The sequence below is a fragment of the Hydra vulgaris genome, chromosome 04 (assembly GCF_038396675.1).
Source record: "Hydra vulgaris chromosome 04, alternate assembly HydraT2T_AEP".
Classification (NCBI taxonomy): domain Eukaryota; kingdom Metazoa; phylum Cnidaria; class Hydrozoa; order Anthoathecata; family Hydridae; genus Hydra; species Hydra vulgaris.
Genome location: NC_088923.1, coordinates 36,505,001 through 36,524,116, shown reverse-complemented (window position 1 = coordinate 36,524,116; position 19,116 = coordinate 36,505,001). Strand labels below are relative to the sequence as shown.

At 25.6% G+C, this 19,116-nt stretch overlaps 1 protein-coding gene across 3 annotated transcripts in view; it reads left to right on the top strand.

The window, feature by feature from the left end:
* The window catches only part of LOC136079791 (uncharacterized), a 79,874-nt gene that overhangs the window by 24,890 nt on the left and 35,868 nt on the right, over nucleotides 1-19,116 (top strand). For 2 of the 3 annotated variants that reach the window (XM_065796201.1, XM_065796203.1), the window contains exons 3-5: nucleotides 3,228-3,362; nucleotides 3,524-3,721; nucleotides 7,559-7,843. In XM_065796201.1, coding sequence (XP_065652273.1) covers nucleotides 3,228-3,362; nucleotides 3,524-3,721; nucleotides 7,559-7,843 — 618 coding nt within the window. The remainder of the gene's footprint in view (nucleotides 1-3,227; nucleotides 3,363-3,523; nucleotides 3,722-7,558; nucleotides 7,844-19,116) is intronic. The other variant, XM_065796202.1, reaches the window with a different exon arrangement.

Genomic DNA, 19,116 nt, shown 5'->3' with positions numbered 1-19,116 from the left:
TATATATATATATATATATATATATATATATATATATATATATATATATATATATATATATATATATATATATATATATATATATATATATATATATATAGATACAGTGGCGGCGTTAGAGTAGGGCCTGGTTGGGCGATGGCCCAGGGCGCCGAATATAAAGGGGCGAAACTAATTGGTTATTTTACTCTTTGCCTTTTTTTTGAATGGGGTTAAATTGAGCTAGGGGCGCCGTAGAAATCTCGCCCAAGGCGCTGGTAATGCTAAAACCGGCACTGAATATATATATATATATATATAAATATATATTCAGTGGTGGACAAAAGTATGGAAACTTTTCAAAAATGCTTTTTATTTGTTTATAAAAAATGCAACACTTACTACATATTATGCATATGTTTATTGAAGTCGTAATACAACTTTTTAATAAAATGATACATTTTTTTTTTTATTAACGTATACAAAAAAAAAAATTTTTAAATTAGGCCTGGTTATAAGGAATCCAATGTAGGGGAGAAATACTCGTATTGAATTATAAAAAAACCGTATCCGCGTCCCGCATTGCGCATAAATCTGTGATAATTTTACATAAGTTATTTTTTGTAAACAACATGCTTATAAACCAGAATGCTATTAAAATCTTCAGACTTCAACTTTTGAACAAGTAAAAAAGTTGAAATGCTATCACCAGGGTGAAGCCGACATCCCTTTTTTACTGCTCTGTTGATAACAAAAATATTCTTTTTTGTAAGAAGACGTGATTTAGTTAAAACAGCATCTTCATCATTTCTATTTTATCTGTCTCCAAAACTTTCCCTAAGATCACGATAAACCGTATTTACAGTTACACCTAATGATAATTTAGCAGAAATAATTTTTTTAATATTACCTGGGATAGGTTGGTACATGGTATTTGTAATATTAACACTGTGGTTATGAGTTTTGATATACTGCACATTAGTGACACCATTTTTGTTTACTATGACAGTCATTCTGACAGGGCAGAAGGCACCTGATTTAACACTCCCTCTGTAGTACCTTTTATTAGTTTTTCTTGCTGGTTCACTAACAGAGCGATGCGGTTTAGAATTTCTATCATTTTGACAAATGAAATAACTTGTTTACTGAAAAAAAAACAAATGAAATAACTTGTTTACTGAAAAAAACTACCACTTTGTTTACAGAAAAAAACATAACTATTAAGTTCCTCCTTTTCCTTCCATGCTAAGAATTCAGATTCTGATAAAAAATTGTAGGATTCTTTGAAAAATATATTTTCATGACATTCCTCTCTGTGTTTAATAAGTTTGACTTTTTAAAAAAATATTTGGCCGCAGTCTTGATAGTGACATGGAGTTCTTTTATCTTTGGATTGATCATCTCTAAAAATGGTTTTATGTACCTGTAAAGCATGTCTTTTCATATTATCTTTTCTTGTAAATGACATCATGCAAGCAGAACACATAAAACTAAAAACAACAATTTTAATTTAACTCTATATACTTTAGTTACTTATGGACATCAATTAAGTATTTTACCCGGGTTTTTTAAACTGAATTTCTGTTAAACTATTCAATGGATCGATTGATGGCAATGCTGAAAAAAAAAAAATGTAATTTTTGTTTTTAATTCACCACAGAAAACCACTAAAAAGTTTCATAATATCAACATAAGGGTTCTTTTAACTATTTTATTTTGAAAAGGGGAGAATTACTCTCATATGAAAAAAATCCTTAAAATATGAGATTTATTGTTTAAAAAAAACTTGACAAAAGTAAAACTTACTCTTATAACAAAAACTTTAAAAAGGGGAGAATTACTCTCATATGAAAAAATCATTAAGAGAGGAGATTTACTTTTTAAATAAAACTTGACAAAAGTAAATATTACTCTTACAAAAAAAACTTTAAAAAGGGGAGAATTACTCTTCCACAAAACACCACCAAAAAAGTTTATTTTATCATTAAAATGGTTCTTTTTAATAATTTAGTTTTGAAAAGGGGATAATTACTCTCATATGAAAAAATCCTTAATTTAAGGATTTTTTTTATATGAGTTTTAAAGCTTAAAAGAGGAGATTTACTTTTTTATGGACTCCCACTTTCGATATTACATAACAACTTAAAAAACTAAAAACCCTACCTTCATAAGGATGTATTTCTGCAGCATTTACAAATGATAATTTATCACTAAGCTTGTTAAACATTTCGTTGTTTAATTTCATAATAAGTTTATTTACTTTAATAACACCAGGAATTCAAAAACTTTACTATTCACGACAAATTTTCTCGACTAAAATATGCCACAAACTTTATGCAGGTCAATTTATGGGCTAATGTTTACGTCGGGAGTATTTCTCCCCTACGTAAAATTCGCTCATAAGTATGGAAACTTATGACCATTTTAAATGTTCCCTTGCAAACAATAATCTACCCATCTTATTTTTCTTAGAAATTAACGGTTTTTTGACAGCCACTCTTCCAAATAAGCCCGCATTATTTAACCTTCTACGAACTGTCCTGTCAGATAATAAAACTCCATGCTGTTCCAAGATTTCTTCTTTTATACCCTTTGATGACTTTCTTGGATCTTTTGTAGAAGTATTTTTTATAACCTTATCCAGGTTTCATTTTCACTTCCACAGTTCCCCTTTCTTTGAATTTTTTAATAATTTTTGAAACTGTACCTTTTGGAACTTGAAAATTTCAAGAAATATCAATTGGTTTATTACCGTTTTTAAAACACTCAATTTTTTATTTTTTTAATATCACTAGAATAATATTTTCGCGGTGCCATACTGATTAATATAAAAGTAAACTATGATGAACTAACAAAGATGTCAATTCTAACACGTTTTAATTCTAAATAATAAGATTTGTTTATGTTTAGTGACAAGTTTGAACAAGTTTCCATACTTTTATCCAATCGAAATAAGAAATATTAGTATGTAATAAAATGTCTTAGAAAAGACAAGTTCAAACTTGTAGTATATATAAAGTAGACTATTGCAAGTACACTCGGGTTAAATAATTTTGGTTTTATTTAATACAAATAAAAAAAATGTAATTTAAAAAAAGTTTCCATACTTTTGGCCACCACTGTATATATATATATATATATATATATATATATATATATATATATATATATATATATATATATATATATATATATATATATATATATATATATATATATATATATATATATATATATATATATAACAGCAGGAATAAAAAAGACTTGCCAAGACCATTACAATGATGGTTTTAATAAAACTGGAATTTATCAAATTAGTCCAAATGGTTCAGTATTTGAGACTGTATGTGAGATGGACAAAGTTGAACAACAAAATCCTAAAGGTAACTTTACTTGTAGAACTAAATTTATGCATATTTACATTTACTCATATTCAACCATATTTATAAATAATTTAGTAATTATATCTATAGATGGGTTAGGTAACATTATAATGGAATTAGTTTGTTATACAAAAAATAAATCATTAAAAAATGTTTTTCAGTAACAAACCCAATATGCTATTTATTGAAATCAAATTCACTGATATTATCTAACAGTTCAGTATCATATTGTGTTGTAACATGTGCAAACCTCTCTGGAATTGATACAATGTTTTTTTCTCGAAGTTTTGGTTGTTTATGTGGGCATAAACAAGTTAGTTCATTACTGCTAAATACTCAATTTGATTATTGCACTATTGGTGAGAAGTTGTTATATATACTTTTTCTATATTTTTTATTTTTCTAGTATAAATTTTACTTAAGTATTTATAATAATTCTTATAGCAAAACTTATTCAATAAAGTTATGTTAATAAAAATATTAAACTAAATTTTAAAGGTCCAAGTTTGATCAACACCATGTCCCTGGTAGTATCGCGCTCAACTTGTTTGTCTGCGTAGTGACCTTGTTTGTCAAGGTTCCTGTTGCAGAGTTATAGAGTTGAGAGTTAGAGTTGAGTAGTGGCCTTCATGGCTTAGGGGAGGTAAATTAATATTAAAAATAAGTAAAAAAAAGAAATTTATAACAAAATTTATTAAGTAAACTAGGGTAAAAGAGTTTGGTCGCGTTTGGTGTTAGATTGTGACATAGGAGCTGAGAAATACAAAGCAGACTCAGATGAAGTAGGTGGTGGTGGTTTTAATATCAATTTTTAAATACCTAGTGGAAGTAAACCAGTGTTTTGAAATCCAGCCATTATTTGTATTTTTGTAAATGCACCTTTAAATCTAAAAAGCTTTCTTTGTTTAATGAAACTTCTTTATGTAAAATTGTTGAAATTTGTAGTTGCATAAAATTCTTTGAGTAATTTACATTAACTCTGATATTTAATTTACGACTCCATAGTTTTGTAAAATCTTGATTCTATTCTGTTGTGCCAAATCATTTAAAAACTCAAAAATTTAACATATTTTAATTCATTTTTGCAAATGTCAAGAAAAGAAAGAAATTTGCATTTTTATTTAAAGCAAGGCCTCCACTGGTAGATCTGATAGTCATTAAAAAATTGTATTGTCTTTACAATAAATCATCATGTTTTCCACAGAAATAACAGTATTTCTTTTTGAATTTTCACTGACAGTGTCTCACATTGAATTGGTATGCTGGGCAATTGAGCTTTTTTTATAGCTTTATTTTTTTACGGAATTATAAAAAATGAAAAAATAATAAAAAATTATTTTTGTTCTTTTTCTTTCAAGAGCTAGAGATTAAAACATTTTTAATCTTGTTATTTGATAAAGCCAAAGATTCAGCTTAGGTAGACTTATGTCTGTAAATGCCTTTGTATACAATTTTTTAATAAAAAGACTATTTGAAGCATTGACAAAAGACTGTTCTATCTAGTCTTGAAGTTGTTTATCATTATTTTTTTATAACTGTCAAAATATTACAATTGATTTTTGTACCTATTTGATCATTGGACAACAATTTACCTGAGTAACATCACATTGGTTTCCTCGATGCCTATTATGACTAGCATAGAGATAGACCAACTCATTGTTGTCATAAAAAATCATCATCCTCGGGTTACTCTCTGAAAGATCGTCTTCTACTTCTGATTTTTGTGTTTGTTAAACTAATGATCTATTTTTCTTTCTATATCTTACTTTTGATATAGTACTTCAATAATGATCAGTTGCTTATCACGGGCAAAGCATAGCTGTTGATTTACAGGTAATATTCTTCCAACTTGCAAATCCATATTATTATGTTATTATGCAAGCTTTTGTTCTAACAGCTACACTTATTGTCAGACTTTGATCCTGTTATATGAAATAAGTCTAAGCTCCAGAACTGATAGTTTTGTGCATGTAAATTAATATTCATGTAGGAACGGTTACTTAGTGATGTCTTTTCATATAAGATAAAGAAAATTTTTCTCTTACACAGAATTCATGTTTTTTTCATGGCTATTTCAGTTAGTTATTATAACTATAAAATTCCTTATTTATTGACTTAAATCTGCAACCATTTTACTCAGTGTTGACAGTTGTGGGTAAACTTTTGAATCTCAGCTATAAGACCTGCATGTATATCTCTGGAACGGCATATAACATGGAACAAAACCTCATTAAATTCTGTTAATCGTGCAAGTGTAGCAGGAAGTGATTTTCCTTCTTGCTCCAACATCAGAAAATAATTGGTTAATGTATTTTTTTTTTTTGTTGATGGTTCATCTGACGTTTTTACTGAAATAGTAGCTGGTGTGAGGTTAATTTTATGAACGGAAAGTAAGTATGGAGACCTTTTGCTGAGCCATTTTTATGAAAAAACATGAGAAATATAGTGAAATGATTTTATGCTAATAATTATATACAAAATTATATTGAACTATAATAATTATATACAAAGTTATATTAAATACAAAACAAGTTTTTTTCAAAATTAGTTATTTTATAATGCTAAATTTAAACTGAATTCCAATTATAATGTAGCTTACAATGAAAAAAAGGTACCAATTTAAAACAAATCACAAAATTTTTAAACAGAAATAGTTTAATATTACGCATATAATCCATGTTCTACTCATAATTTCAACGCAAACTATATTTGAATAATTTGTATTATTAAAATGTATTATATAGTATAGTTCTTTTATTATTAAATATTATTAACTTATGAATAGTATTATTAATTCAAACTAAATACCATTACTAACATCTAGAAATATGGTTTGTATTAAAACTTGGAGTAGAGCATGGATTTCATTATATGCCTAATATTTTGTTTTTTTGATTGCTATCAATATTAAGTAACATTACCCCAAAATTGCTGCAGGGGAAAATATTTTGCCTGCAATAATCAATTTTGCATTGATTTTTTAACTAAGGTGTATCATGTTATAAAGATGATATACAGAACAATGTTTAACAATATAAATTATTATAAAGCTAAGGAATGCAGTTTTTTTCAGATTATTTATTTGATGATGATTTTGATCAATACTTAGATATTGAATGTTTTATTAGTTTCTTATAAGTTATATGAAAATTTATAAAAAATACAAAATATTTAAACAAAGTAATTTATAGTTTAAACATACATTTAATAAGCTTTAATTCATAAAAATAGTTTTATTATGTTTTAATAATTAGGTTCGAACGTTCGAACTTTTGTTATTTTAACTGAATGTCATAAATAAAGATGACTTATCTTGCTACTAATCTCATTCAGCTATTACTTCAGCCATCTGACAATAGCTCTTATAATGACAAGGAAGTAAATACTGATAGTATAACTGATAACATAAAAAGTATTAAAAATGAATTGAACTTAGCTCAACAACTCAAACTTTTTATTGAACGATCAGACATTGAAACGAAACTTGACCATCAGAAAACTGGAACAAACCTTGTTCAAAAGGTAGCTAAGCTAGGCCTTATTATTTAGATTTACTTTTCAAAGTTCTTCAAACCATTCCTTCTACATTCATAAAAGCTGAGAGAGCTTTTTCATGACTTGGATTTTTTGCTATTAAAATAAGTTCTTTAAATGACAAAACTTTAAATGCTTAAACTTTTTAAAGCAAACTATGAAGAGTAGTCATTGATGTTATTTACTTTTGTCTTAATTAATGATGATAAACAAATTAATACTTTTACGCATACTTTGTATTACTTTTGTGTGTTTTAACATGTACAGGTTCGAACTTTTTAAAAAAAGTTCAAGCTCGAAGCCCTAATAATTATAAAAACATGATAAAATTTATTTTGTCTTAACGTAACATAAAATAATCAATGATAATTAATAACTATTTAAACAAAGTAAAAAAGTTATTTTAGTTTCTGATATTGCTAAAGTGTTGTTAAAGTATACTACTAAATACATTATGATATTGTCAGAGTAAGAAGTTCTGTTTCTATTGCTTTATTTGTAACAATAGTATGAGTATGCATCATGCAATGATGTTACCGTGTTAAATAAATATTGGACATAAACAACATTTTATTTATTTTTTTACAAAACATTTTGTTACATGTAGTTTGTTTAATTATGTTACATAAAGATGTTGCATTTTTTAATAAAAAAATATTTAGATTCATCATCAAAAAATTGCATATTATCAAAAGTAAAATCTAATCAACTCATTGGCTATGATAATCTGTTCAGTATTGGTTACATTTCATGGGGTTCATGTGTAAGCTTTTGTGTAGATTATCAGCAAAAAAATCCAACACAGAACGGATATGTTGCAAGTTTTATAGCAGATGTTTATGGAGATTGTCAGTGCTTTTATGGATTTAGTGGTCAAAAAATCTCTTTTAACTTAAGTTGTTTATTTTATGAGACAATTCCACCAACAGCACTTCCAAAAATTAAAGGTATATTTAAAATATTAAAAAATGTTTAGTTTTATGTTACAGATCAACACTTGTAAAAAATGTAACATAAAGAAATGTAACAATGTTTTGATTGTGACAAGTTTTAGGAATAGGTTGTGGTTTTAGGAACATAATTTTTAGTTACTTTTAGCACTTATTTTGATAAATGTTTTATTTTTATTTTTTTACAAATTTAAAAGTAGTAATGCAAGTAAAAAATGGAACATACTATAAACTGCGTCGCTGTGTAAATAATGTTATGCAAAAAATAATTGTTTAAACCTATGCACTTTATATATTCTGAACTTACTTTTAAGTAAATAATATTGATTTAAATTGAGTATCAGTTTTTTATTACTTTTAATTTATATCCCCATAGAGGTTATAGCTTACTTTTTTTTATCTAAAATTGTCAAATAAGGAAAATTGGATGTACATTAAACCAGCTGTCTTAATTGAACAAAATAAAGCAGAGAAATCAACAAAAAATACAGTAAACAACTTTATTTTTAATAAAGTTGTATAAGCAGAAAGGGTCCAAAATCTATTTAAATAAAAATAATTATGATTTAAATCATTAAATATAAAACATAGAAAATAGAAAACATGTTGGATATTTTTTTTAGTTTTATTAAGAACATACATTGTTTTTATAGGTGGTTGTAAGTAATACCAAAGTTTAAACATCTATTTTATTAATCCATTGCTTATATAAAGTTACTGTTCCTATTACTTGTGAAAGTATGACGTGATTTTGTGGAAGCCATTTTAAGTGATTTTAGATTGCTTTTACCATTTCCAAGTAGAACATTTAAAATATTAGCTTTTATTTCTTTAGACGTAACCCCACACTTTTTTATATTTTCATTGAAATTCTTATTAAAGTTGCTCTAAAAAGAACTCTAAATAAAGTTAATCTCTGTGGCAATGGCTTTGTATTTCTAAAATAAAGAATCTCAATCTTCAATTGTTTTCAATATTTTGAAAGATCTTTATTTCAATATATATTTATTGACATTTGATTCACTGGCCATTAAAACCATGTAGAGTTGCAAAAAAACGATCTTTTTTCCTTTGACGTTTTTTTAAGTCAAAAAAGCGTGTTTTTTTTTTTTTTTTTTTGCGCGTTTCTTTTTGGTCATGTTTTGCTTTTTTTTAACAATTTTTTTTGTTTTTTTTGACGTAAAGTTTGATATAGTTTTCCTTTATTCTGATATATTTTTAGTATATGACCATTAAAAGCACAATTAGATGTATAAACACCAATTTTTAATAAAAAATTAAATTAGCTTTGAGTTAGTTATATATCTAGGCATGCTGTATGGAAATCTTTATTTGTCATGTTGTACTAACAGCTGGGATATTTTATCTGCTTTTTTTTTATAATTACATGATTTATTTATCAAGATATTTTCATATAGTACCTTATCAGGACCCTTGCAAAATTTTTAAACATGCTTTGTTTTTCAAGGTCAATTTTTAGACATAATCTTATGGCAAAAGGAATGTTTGACTTTTTCAATTTTGCTTATTTGGTTCAGAGATTTAAATAAATGGGCAACTCAGGTTATATTTTTGCCCCCTGCATGGAGTTCTTAATCATAATTGATTACCAACAAAAAGGACTAGAAGAAATCACTCAAAAATTCTAAGATATCCTTTCTTTTTATATAAATATGCATATACATATAGAAACTATGATGCATTAAAACCTCTTTAGATAGAAAATCACTACTCAGTGTTTTTAATGTCCACACCACATATCCTTTGTGTTAATCTTTTTTTAAATTATATTGCAGAAAAACATTACAGTTTTTATATCAAAAATAAAAAACAGATTTTTTACAAATTTCTTGATCTTTTTTTTATATAAGTTATATTTATTTTTTACTAAGGTGACCTTATTAAATCTAAACTTTTTTTAAACAATTTTAAGGACCGGTTTAATAGAAAATGAACTTACGCATGAACTAAGTATTGGGCAATTAAACTTAAATTAGGCTTGAATTATTCACAAAAGATAACAGCACATGAAAAATACTTTTTTTATCTAAAGGGATATATATGTATGTATATATATATACGTATATATATATATATATATATATATATATATATATATATATATATATACATATATATATATATATATATATATATAATATATATATATATATATATATATATATATATATATATATATATATATATATATATATATATACATATATGTATACATATACATATATATATATATATATATATATATATATATATATATATATATATATATATATATATATATATATATATATATATATATATATATATATATATATAAATCTTTTAACAAAGTTTGCCATGCTGGTTTCTTAATGAGCTTGTTTCAAATGGTGTATCTGGGTAAGTTTTTGAGATTATCAAATTATTTCTTTCCAACCGCTTTGTTAAAGTCATCCTTGAAGGCCAACAATCTTGTTTATTTCCAATAACTTTTGGGGTATCTCAAGGTTCTATCCTTCATCCTGTTTTGTTTCTTATCTACATTAATGATTTTCCCAACAACCTTAACTCTAAAGTAGCTCTTTTTGCTGATGACTCAATTTTAAACCCTCGAAAAAAGTCTTCTCTTTTTAATCGCTTAGTACAGACAGACGATCTTTAATCTGATCTCATTTGACTCGTCATTCAGCTAAGTCTCATTCGTTTACTAAATCTGTCCCTGCATGCTTTAAAAACTTCTATTTTTCTGATTTTTACCGGCATTTTAACTCTTTCATATTCGTGTTTTCATGATTCATACAACTTACAACTCTTTAAGTCTTCTGTCAACTGTTTCCTTGCTCTATAACTCTATTCTTTTTTTTCATAATAATTTCTAATTTAATAGTGATTGCTTTCAGTTATATTGGGAGTGAATCAGAATAAATAAATAAATATATATATATATATATATATATATATATATATATATATATATATATATATATATATAAAATAGTAATTTAATAGTTTAGAGTAAATCAGATTAAATATATATATATATATATATATACATATATATATATATATATATATATAATAGTAATTTAATAGTTTAGAGTAAATCAGATTAAATATATATATATATATATATATATATATATATATATATATATATATATATATATATATATATTTATATATATATATATATATATATATATATATATATATATATATATATATATATATATATATATATATATATATATATATATATATATATATATATATATATATATATATATATATATATATATATATATATATATATATATAATAGTAATTTAATAGTTTAGAGTAAATCAGATTAAATATATATATATATATATATATATATATATATATATATATATATATATATATATATATATATATATATATATATATATATATATATATATATACATATATATATTTTGAAATGTGTTAATAAACAATGTAAATAAAGTAGTAGTCAAACATATAAACACTGCGTATAAAAAATTTATTTATTTTATTGTTACTATTAAGTAACTTTAATGAAGATACACTAAATTTAAGTTAGTATTTTTTAACACAAGAATCCTTTCAAAAAACTGATATTTTTTTGAAAGACCTCTAGTGCTAAAAAATAGCAAACTTAAATTTAGTGTTTCTTCATTAAAGTTACTTAATAGTAGTAACAATAGAAAAGAAATAAGTATTGCATATTCAGTGTTTATATGTTTGACTACTACTTTATATATATATATATATATATATATATATATATATATATATATATATATATATATATATATATATATATATATATATATATATATATATACACAAATGTATATATAGGCCCGTTGCAACCAGGGGGTCAGCAGGGGCATTCACCTTCCCCCCCTCCCCTGTAATAATACTTCAAATAAATAATTTTTATAAAAATTGACTGAAAAAATTACTAGAGGAAGATAAATTTATCTAAAAAGTTTTTATTCAGGGCTGCTCCAAATGTGTTAACTTTAAGAATACCAAAAGAAACAGAATTTCAGTATTAGTTGTCCTATTTAAATCAGAAATAAAACTATGAACTAAAATATTGCCATTTAATTTACATTTGGTAATAATAATTTACATTTAAAAATGATAATTTTTTAAATATTTCCAAAAAAAACTCAAAAAAATGACAAAAAAAAACAAAAAAACGCCTTATATGTCTAAACACATGGCTAAAAAAAATAACAATGAATTGCCATTTTAAGAAATATTTACTAATAGAAATTTTACAAATATATAAAAAAAAATTGCCATTTTAAGAATTATACAGAAGATAACAAAGTTCTTTTTTCAGCTACTGTAAAGCATGAAAGCTCTATATATGTATACATTTTATGTCTTACAATCAGGGATGTGGACTCCGGGCTCAGACTTCAAAAATCATGGACTCCGGACTTTTTTCTAAAAAAAATTTAAGAAAAAAAAAGGTTATTATTTTCTGGAATTTTTAGCATCTGAGAAAATGCCGGAAAAATGATAGGGTACATTTTATCTTAAAGAAATTTATATACACACAAGCACACACACAGACTGAGGCAAAAAATCTAAAAATAAAAAACTTGTTTGTTCGTAAAAAAAAGCATATCACCAATTAACTCAGGTGTAAAGCGACCGGTTGAATCTAGAAAAATAGAAGAATTCATTAAAGATATATACCAAGTTATTAACTAATTAAATTAAAAGGATTATTAAGAAATTATTTACATAAACAAAAGTTTAAAAATAACTAAGTAATGAAAATGTAATTAACATTGAAATAATTGGATTTATATTATACTGATTGGAAAAAAATAAGATTAAAAATAGTTTCAGTTTTATAAACTATTATTAAAACTTATAAGTTATAATTGATAACTTACCTTGATTAGCCTCTCAATCATATTGAACTGGCTAAACTGATCTGAAATCGGCACTAGATATGGAGCATGGTCTCTAAAGAAGTCAATCCATTTAAGGCTAGCTTTGAAATGTAGACAGCACATTTTTGAAGATGTCTAACATTCATGCTACCAGCAACTCCACTTCCAAAGGCTGCTTCCGCATTGCTCACCCAAAGATAACAAAGTTGTGCACCAACTTTATATTTATCTAAACGAATTAAATATGATTTTAATAGTTAGTACTAATCAATATATATTCTACACGTTGCAATATCTAGAAGATTTCATTTACATTTTAACAAACATCAAAACAGTTTATTTTTTAAATAATTTTATTAACTAAAAATATTACACACAAAACATTTAATTTTTTTATTTATTTAATAATCTTCATTTAAATAAATATGGATGAATTTCAAATTATGTTACTCACTGCTGCGTTGTCACTGAGGCCTAAAATATTAGTTTTATTGATTCCAAACTTATCTAAACACTTTTCAATAACTTTTTTAGTGTGTTCTGCTGTTTGTTTTTCCTTTGCAGTGAAGAACCCAGAGTTTCTTTGGGGATACCGTTTATCCACCGGCAACATCAGAGAGGGGGAAGGCGGGTAATGTTTTAAGTTCCTTCTCCTCCTTCCCTAATTAAAACTGGATTTAAACTAGAGGAGGGAAAACAGATTTTAATAAAACTTTTTTTAAGTTATTGCAATCGTTATTTTTATTATTTTAAAAGTCAAAAAAAATATGGAAAAGAAACAAAACTTTCTGAAAAAGTTTATGTTTTGTATTTACGTTTTCCTCGTGTAAACTAAAATAGCAACCTAGAGATCAAAAGTTCATTCATTCAAAAATTATGTTTGCACAATTTTAAGACCAATGATATATAAATACTATATGATATATAAATAATATATATCATTGATTAAGACTGAAATTTTTACTTTTGTTCATTTATTATCAAAAGCAGTTAACTCCTAATTGCTAAAAAACAAAACCTAACTTTACTCTGAATGGATTTTTTTTTTAATTGTTCTATCTTTTGAAAAAGCAAATTTTTATACATTCAATTTGTTATAAATTATTGCAACAAGTTTTTAAAATTATGTTTTGTAACATCATTTATTTTTTTAAAACTAATGTTCAGTTAGTAACTGAAGGACGGTTACATTATTAAACAACTACGTAAAATAGCAATTTCTTTTTAATTCATTTTATTGTCCTGAAGAAAAAATGAGGTAGTTAAAATAAACTGAAAATTATTTATATAATGGGTGGGGTGTAAAGAATGAGACAAATTTCATATCAATTTCTAAGTAGATACTAAAAAAATTATCTGTTCATTTTATATATTGATTTAATAAAGAAATAAAACTCTTTAATATTAAAAATGTTTATTTAAAATTAAGCCACCTTGATTTTGTTCATTAGCAAAAACTTGAGACCTGAATCTTTCAATCGAATCTTGGATATTTTTCAAGGGTACTCCTTTACAACTTCTTTTATTTTTTTAACAAGCTCAATCTTGTTACTAAAAGATTTCGATTTCTAACGATCCTCCACTTCATACCAAAAAAAATAATCTAAGGAATTAAGGTCTGGTGAGTTCGGCGGCCAGATTTTAGGTGGAATGTTTTCAATGCCCATGAGCTCAAGATTTTCGATAGTTTGTTTGCTTGTATGTGACGTGGCACTGTCTTGTTGAAAGATAAAATTATCTCCAATTAGTCGAATTCCTACTTGTTTAACAATTGGTAGGACATTTTTTATGTTAAAATCAGAATTAAAGCTCATATTGTCTGGCCTAACTACTAATTTGGTTTGTCCATTAAAAGTGAGTCCGCACCACACCATGACTTTAAAAGTAAATTTATGTACTGGATGTAGGGCAATGCCTTCGTTAGCAGCTTGTCTTGATTCAGCATAAATTCTGTCGTTTTGATGATTGCATTACCCATTAGGGTGCAGTGAATTTTAGTTTTTTTTACAATTCATTTAGCCTGGGTGTGCAAAAGTTGTCTATTCATTTTAGAAATACTCTGGAAAAATATCAATGCTCTAGGAAATTATCTTTAGGTGCCCCAAGACCTTTAAAATTTTAATGGTTCCCTAATATTATATAAAAAAAGTTATTCAAAAGTATGTCATGTTGGGTCTCAAAGGAAGCAAAATTTTATAAAAATTTCAAAAAAAAACAATTATTTTATAAAAAAATTATTATTTAAATTTTTTTTGAAATTATTATCAAAAAAATAAACTTTTTTCATTTTTTCTGCAATAAACTATAAAATAACAATTTTTTTTTAAAAATAGTTTTTTTATAAAATATTAGTTATTTTTGAAATTTTTATCAAATTTAGAGTATTTCTGAAATGAATAGACAACTTTTGCACACCCAGGCAATATGAATTGTAAAAAAAACTAAAATTCACTGCACCCTATTACCCATCTTGATTGAATATCATCTTATCTGAAAATAGGATGTTTTAAGAAGTCAGTTTAGTGAACCGATTTCTTATCTAATGAGAAAACGACTTTCTTTTTTCGATGTGAGCTGCAGTTAATGCAGGAACAAGAATTTTTTTGTACGCTTTCAATTTTATGTCCTCGTTAACTATTCTACGAACAGTTCGAGATGAACAACTTGCTTCTCTGGCAATTTTTCTAACTGACTTTTTTTTCTTGTTAAATACAAGATTTCGCCTCGCTTTTGTGATGAATTGTTTTGTTCGAATGCTCCTTGGCCTACCAGGCGAGGTTTTGGCTGAGATTCCAGATTTAAGTATACGATTGACCCATCTGTACACTGTTGCCCTAGATGTTTCTGTTTGTAATAAAGTGTAGATTTTTTGAGCCTTGAAACCTTGCTCTAGCCAAGATTTAATCATATTTCAGAAGATTAGATTTAGCGTCATTATTTTAACAAATTCTGAAGGCAAAGTTTTAAAAGCTATAAAATTTTAAACAGGGTTCCATGATGTATAATAATATATACAAAACTTGGAATAATTTATTTGCAAAATTACAAAATTAATAGGCAAAATTTGTCTCATTCTTTATGCCCCACCCGTTACTACTGCATTTAAAAATGAATTTTTTAAAATAATTTTAATAAAAAAGTAAAAGAAAAATTAAAAAATTAAAATAAATTTTCGGCGCTTCTTTTTGATGCTCATACCGCAAAGCTTTTTTGATAGGTTCCTGATAAAACGTCTATAGATATTGTTTTTAGAATAATAAATGTTTGTTAAAAAAAGGCCAAAAAAATTTTTTTTTTTTTTAAGATGTTATGACTTATTTGAAACTAAATAATAAATAATAACAAAAAATAAAAATAAATTTGAACCTGGAATAAAAGACCTTCAACCATAACCAGCTGGTTTAAGGCATCTAAAAACTCGCCTTTTGCTATGTGCAAATCAACTTGCTTTGGTACAAAACACTTTAATATGGATTGCTGTGAAGTGCTGGCTTTGATTGATTTTTATACTTTTTTTCTTCTTTTTTTTAGTTATTTTTTTTCTAACATGATGAGAAGTTCTGGGTCTAGATAAATGCCGTTATTGATTGCGATATATGCAAGCTTTTGTTGCACATGTATCTTCTTTACCGCATAACTCGTTACTTATCCTTTTTACGGGAACAAAACATTTGAAGCATAATACTTTATATCCATTCAAATTTTTATTTGTTCAATGAAAATGTTTGTAGATTGTATCTGATGCATAGTTATTGGCCATTACTGGTCAAGATTGTCGCAAGCAAAAAAAACAAAATAAATATTAATATAAAGAAAGAATGTTGTTGCTGTAACTTATTGTGAACATGTAAGTTATTTACTTTCTGTTATAATGCTTCACAAAATAAATTATTTGTATAACAACCCATGAAAGTTAGGAAAAATAGTTATCATAACTAGTTATCATAACTAGTTAGATTCACGTTGTTAAAACAAAAACATATTTCCTTTTATTATTTCTAATATGTCAAATTAAATCAAAAACAAAATCTAGGAGAAAGCATTATAATAAAAGTAATTCTTTCCGTGAACGGAATTGTTGCGCACAAGAAATTTTATTTGTTTGTTGAGGTATTTTATAACCTTTTTTTGGATTCTTTTCTCCTAGTTAATACCTTTTTTACCAATTGTCTAGCTTGTTAGTTTGACTTTAAAACACAAAATTACTGACAAGTTTGATTTTTATTAGTTTGTTTTGTTGAATTTATGACTTTCGTTCTGTTAATTAACACAGTTTTTTTATTCCATGAAACTAATTTGTTAGTTAAGTTTAATAAACCCTATTACTTTTGTTTCAATTTTTTATTTGGCATTATTAAAATAAGTTTTGTTACATAATCATACATATAGTTATACATTTTGTTAGCAGAATGTAACAAATACCAATGCCTTAAGACATAATTAGCCATAGTAATTTATTCCATGACTAATATGTTTGTTAAACTTTATAAGTTTTGAAATCAGCAAATGTTGAATTATGCACATTTTTTTGGGCCGCCACATATTTTGGGCTCTCACAAGTTACTATTGTCACTATATAAAATGTTTTTATTGCATTTTTTCAAATTTTATTTGTTGTCTTAGTAAGCATTTGTGGTGGGACGTTTCACCTATTGGCATTTATCCATCCACAGTTTTAAAATTTTTTGATATCTGTATCAAAATCTAATGCTGTGTATTTGTTGCAAACAACTGACCAAGAATAAATCAGTGAGTAAATAGAATAAATTAATAAATTAATTTCTCTGTCAAGTATATGGTATTTTGCAAATGCCTTTGTTATGAACAATATTTATATGTTATGAATAGTGCTGTCAGTTATATGTTCATATACTTTCTTGTATAATTTTTTTGAGCTGTATAGCAAAGTTTGCTGCAACATTTCAAATAATGTTTTTATTCTGTCTGCAATACTTTCTGTTATTTCATAATAGATGGAAGAATAATCTCTTTGATAAGATGAATAATCATTAATACATGGAAACAAGTTCAATACAATATGTTGCTATGTTGCAAAAATTGAGAACAAGTTTTTCACTTTTACTTTCCTTCAATCATAGAACAATGTTGTTTAACTTGGATTATTAAATATTAATTTTTTTTTTTAGGCATATTATTAAAAAAAATTGTTTGACAATTAGTTATTCTATTAAACAAAAAAATTGTTTCGTATTCAGTTAGGCCAATGGTCACTAGTTCTTTTATTAGAAAAATATTTATCCACACATTAGTTAGTTTTTTATTCCATTCTTTCATTTGAACAAAAATTTATAATTACTTCAAGATTTAAAAGCAGCAAGCTGCATTGCTAAAGTTTACTTTGTGGTTTAACAGAAACATTTTTACTTATGTAACTGTAGAGATTAGAATCACCTTATTCTAAAGTTGATAATCATATTAGCATTAAAAATTAAAAAACACATATTGAATATCTAATATAACACATTTAAGAAAAGCAATCCTACAAAACATGCAATAATATCAGCTTGAAATTCATAAAATCATTTATAAATTTTTAATTTATTGATATATAAAATATCTGCTTTAAAATTCATTTATATCTAAATTAAATCTATTGACCACAAAAAGACATAGGCCTTTTCTGTAAAACAAATTTTCACTTTGCTTAAAACACACGTCAAACATTTTCACCTTAGCAACTTGAAGTTTTGTATAAGCTTTGTTGTGCAGTTCTAAGCATTTAAAAAAACCAGATACATCATCAATGAAATAAAAATCTTCACCTAAGAACAGCCTAGTTTTAGGCTTTTTTAATTTTGGCCCCAGAATAAAGACAATATTCTCATGACAATGTGAATCCATTCAAACTAAATCAACATCATACACATATCCAGACGATTTAAAACTGACAAATTTCAACTTACTTCTCCGCGCAGTGGCCTTGTTCGTCAAGGTTCGTGTTTCGGAGTTATAGAGTTGAGATAGAGTTATAACCACAATTAAGTAGCCTCCTTGTCTGTAGTGGCCTTCTGGGCCTTGGGGAGGTGAATTAACATAAAAAAAAAAAAAAAAAAAAAGTTCAAAATGAAACTTCATATATTTTCCGTTTTTATAATCATGAGTTATATCTTCATCAACTTTATGGAGAAAAACTTCAACATTTGTTGTCAATTTCTTGACCATCAATAGAAAAAATAATTTGCCTAACTTTATTTAGTTTATACTTCAAAATTATGTTGCTGCAAACGATTGATTCTATAAAAATCCTTAGATTATAACTTATTTTTATGCTGTTAAAGCTGTGTCATCGCTTTAAAATCAAAACAAAAACATTACTTTTTACAT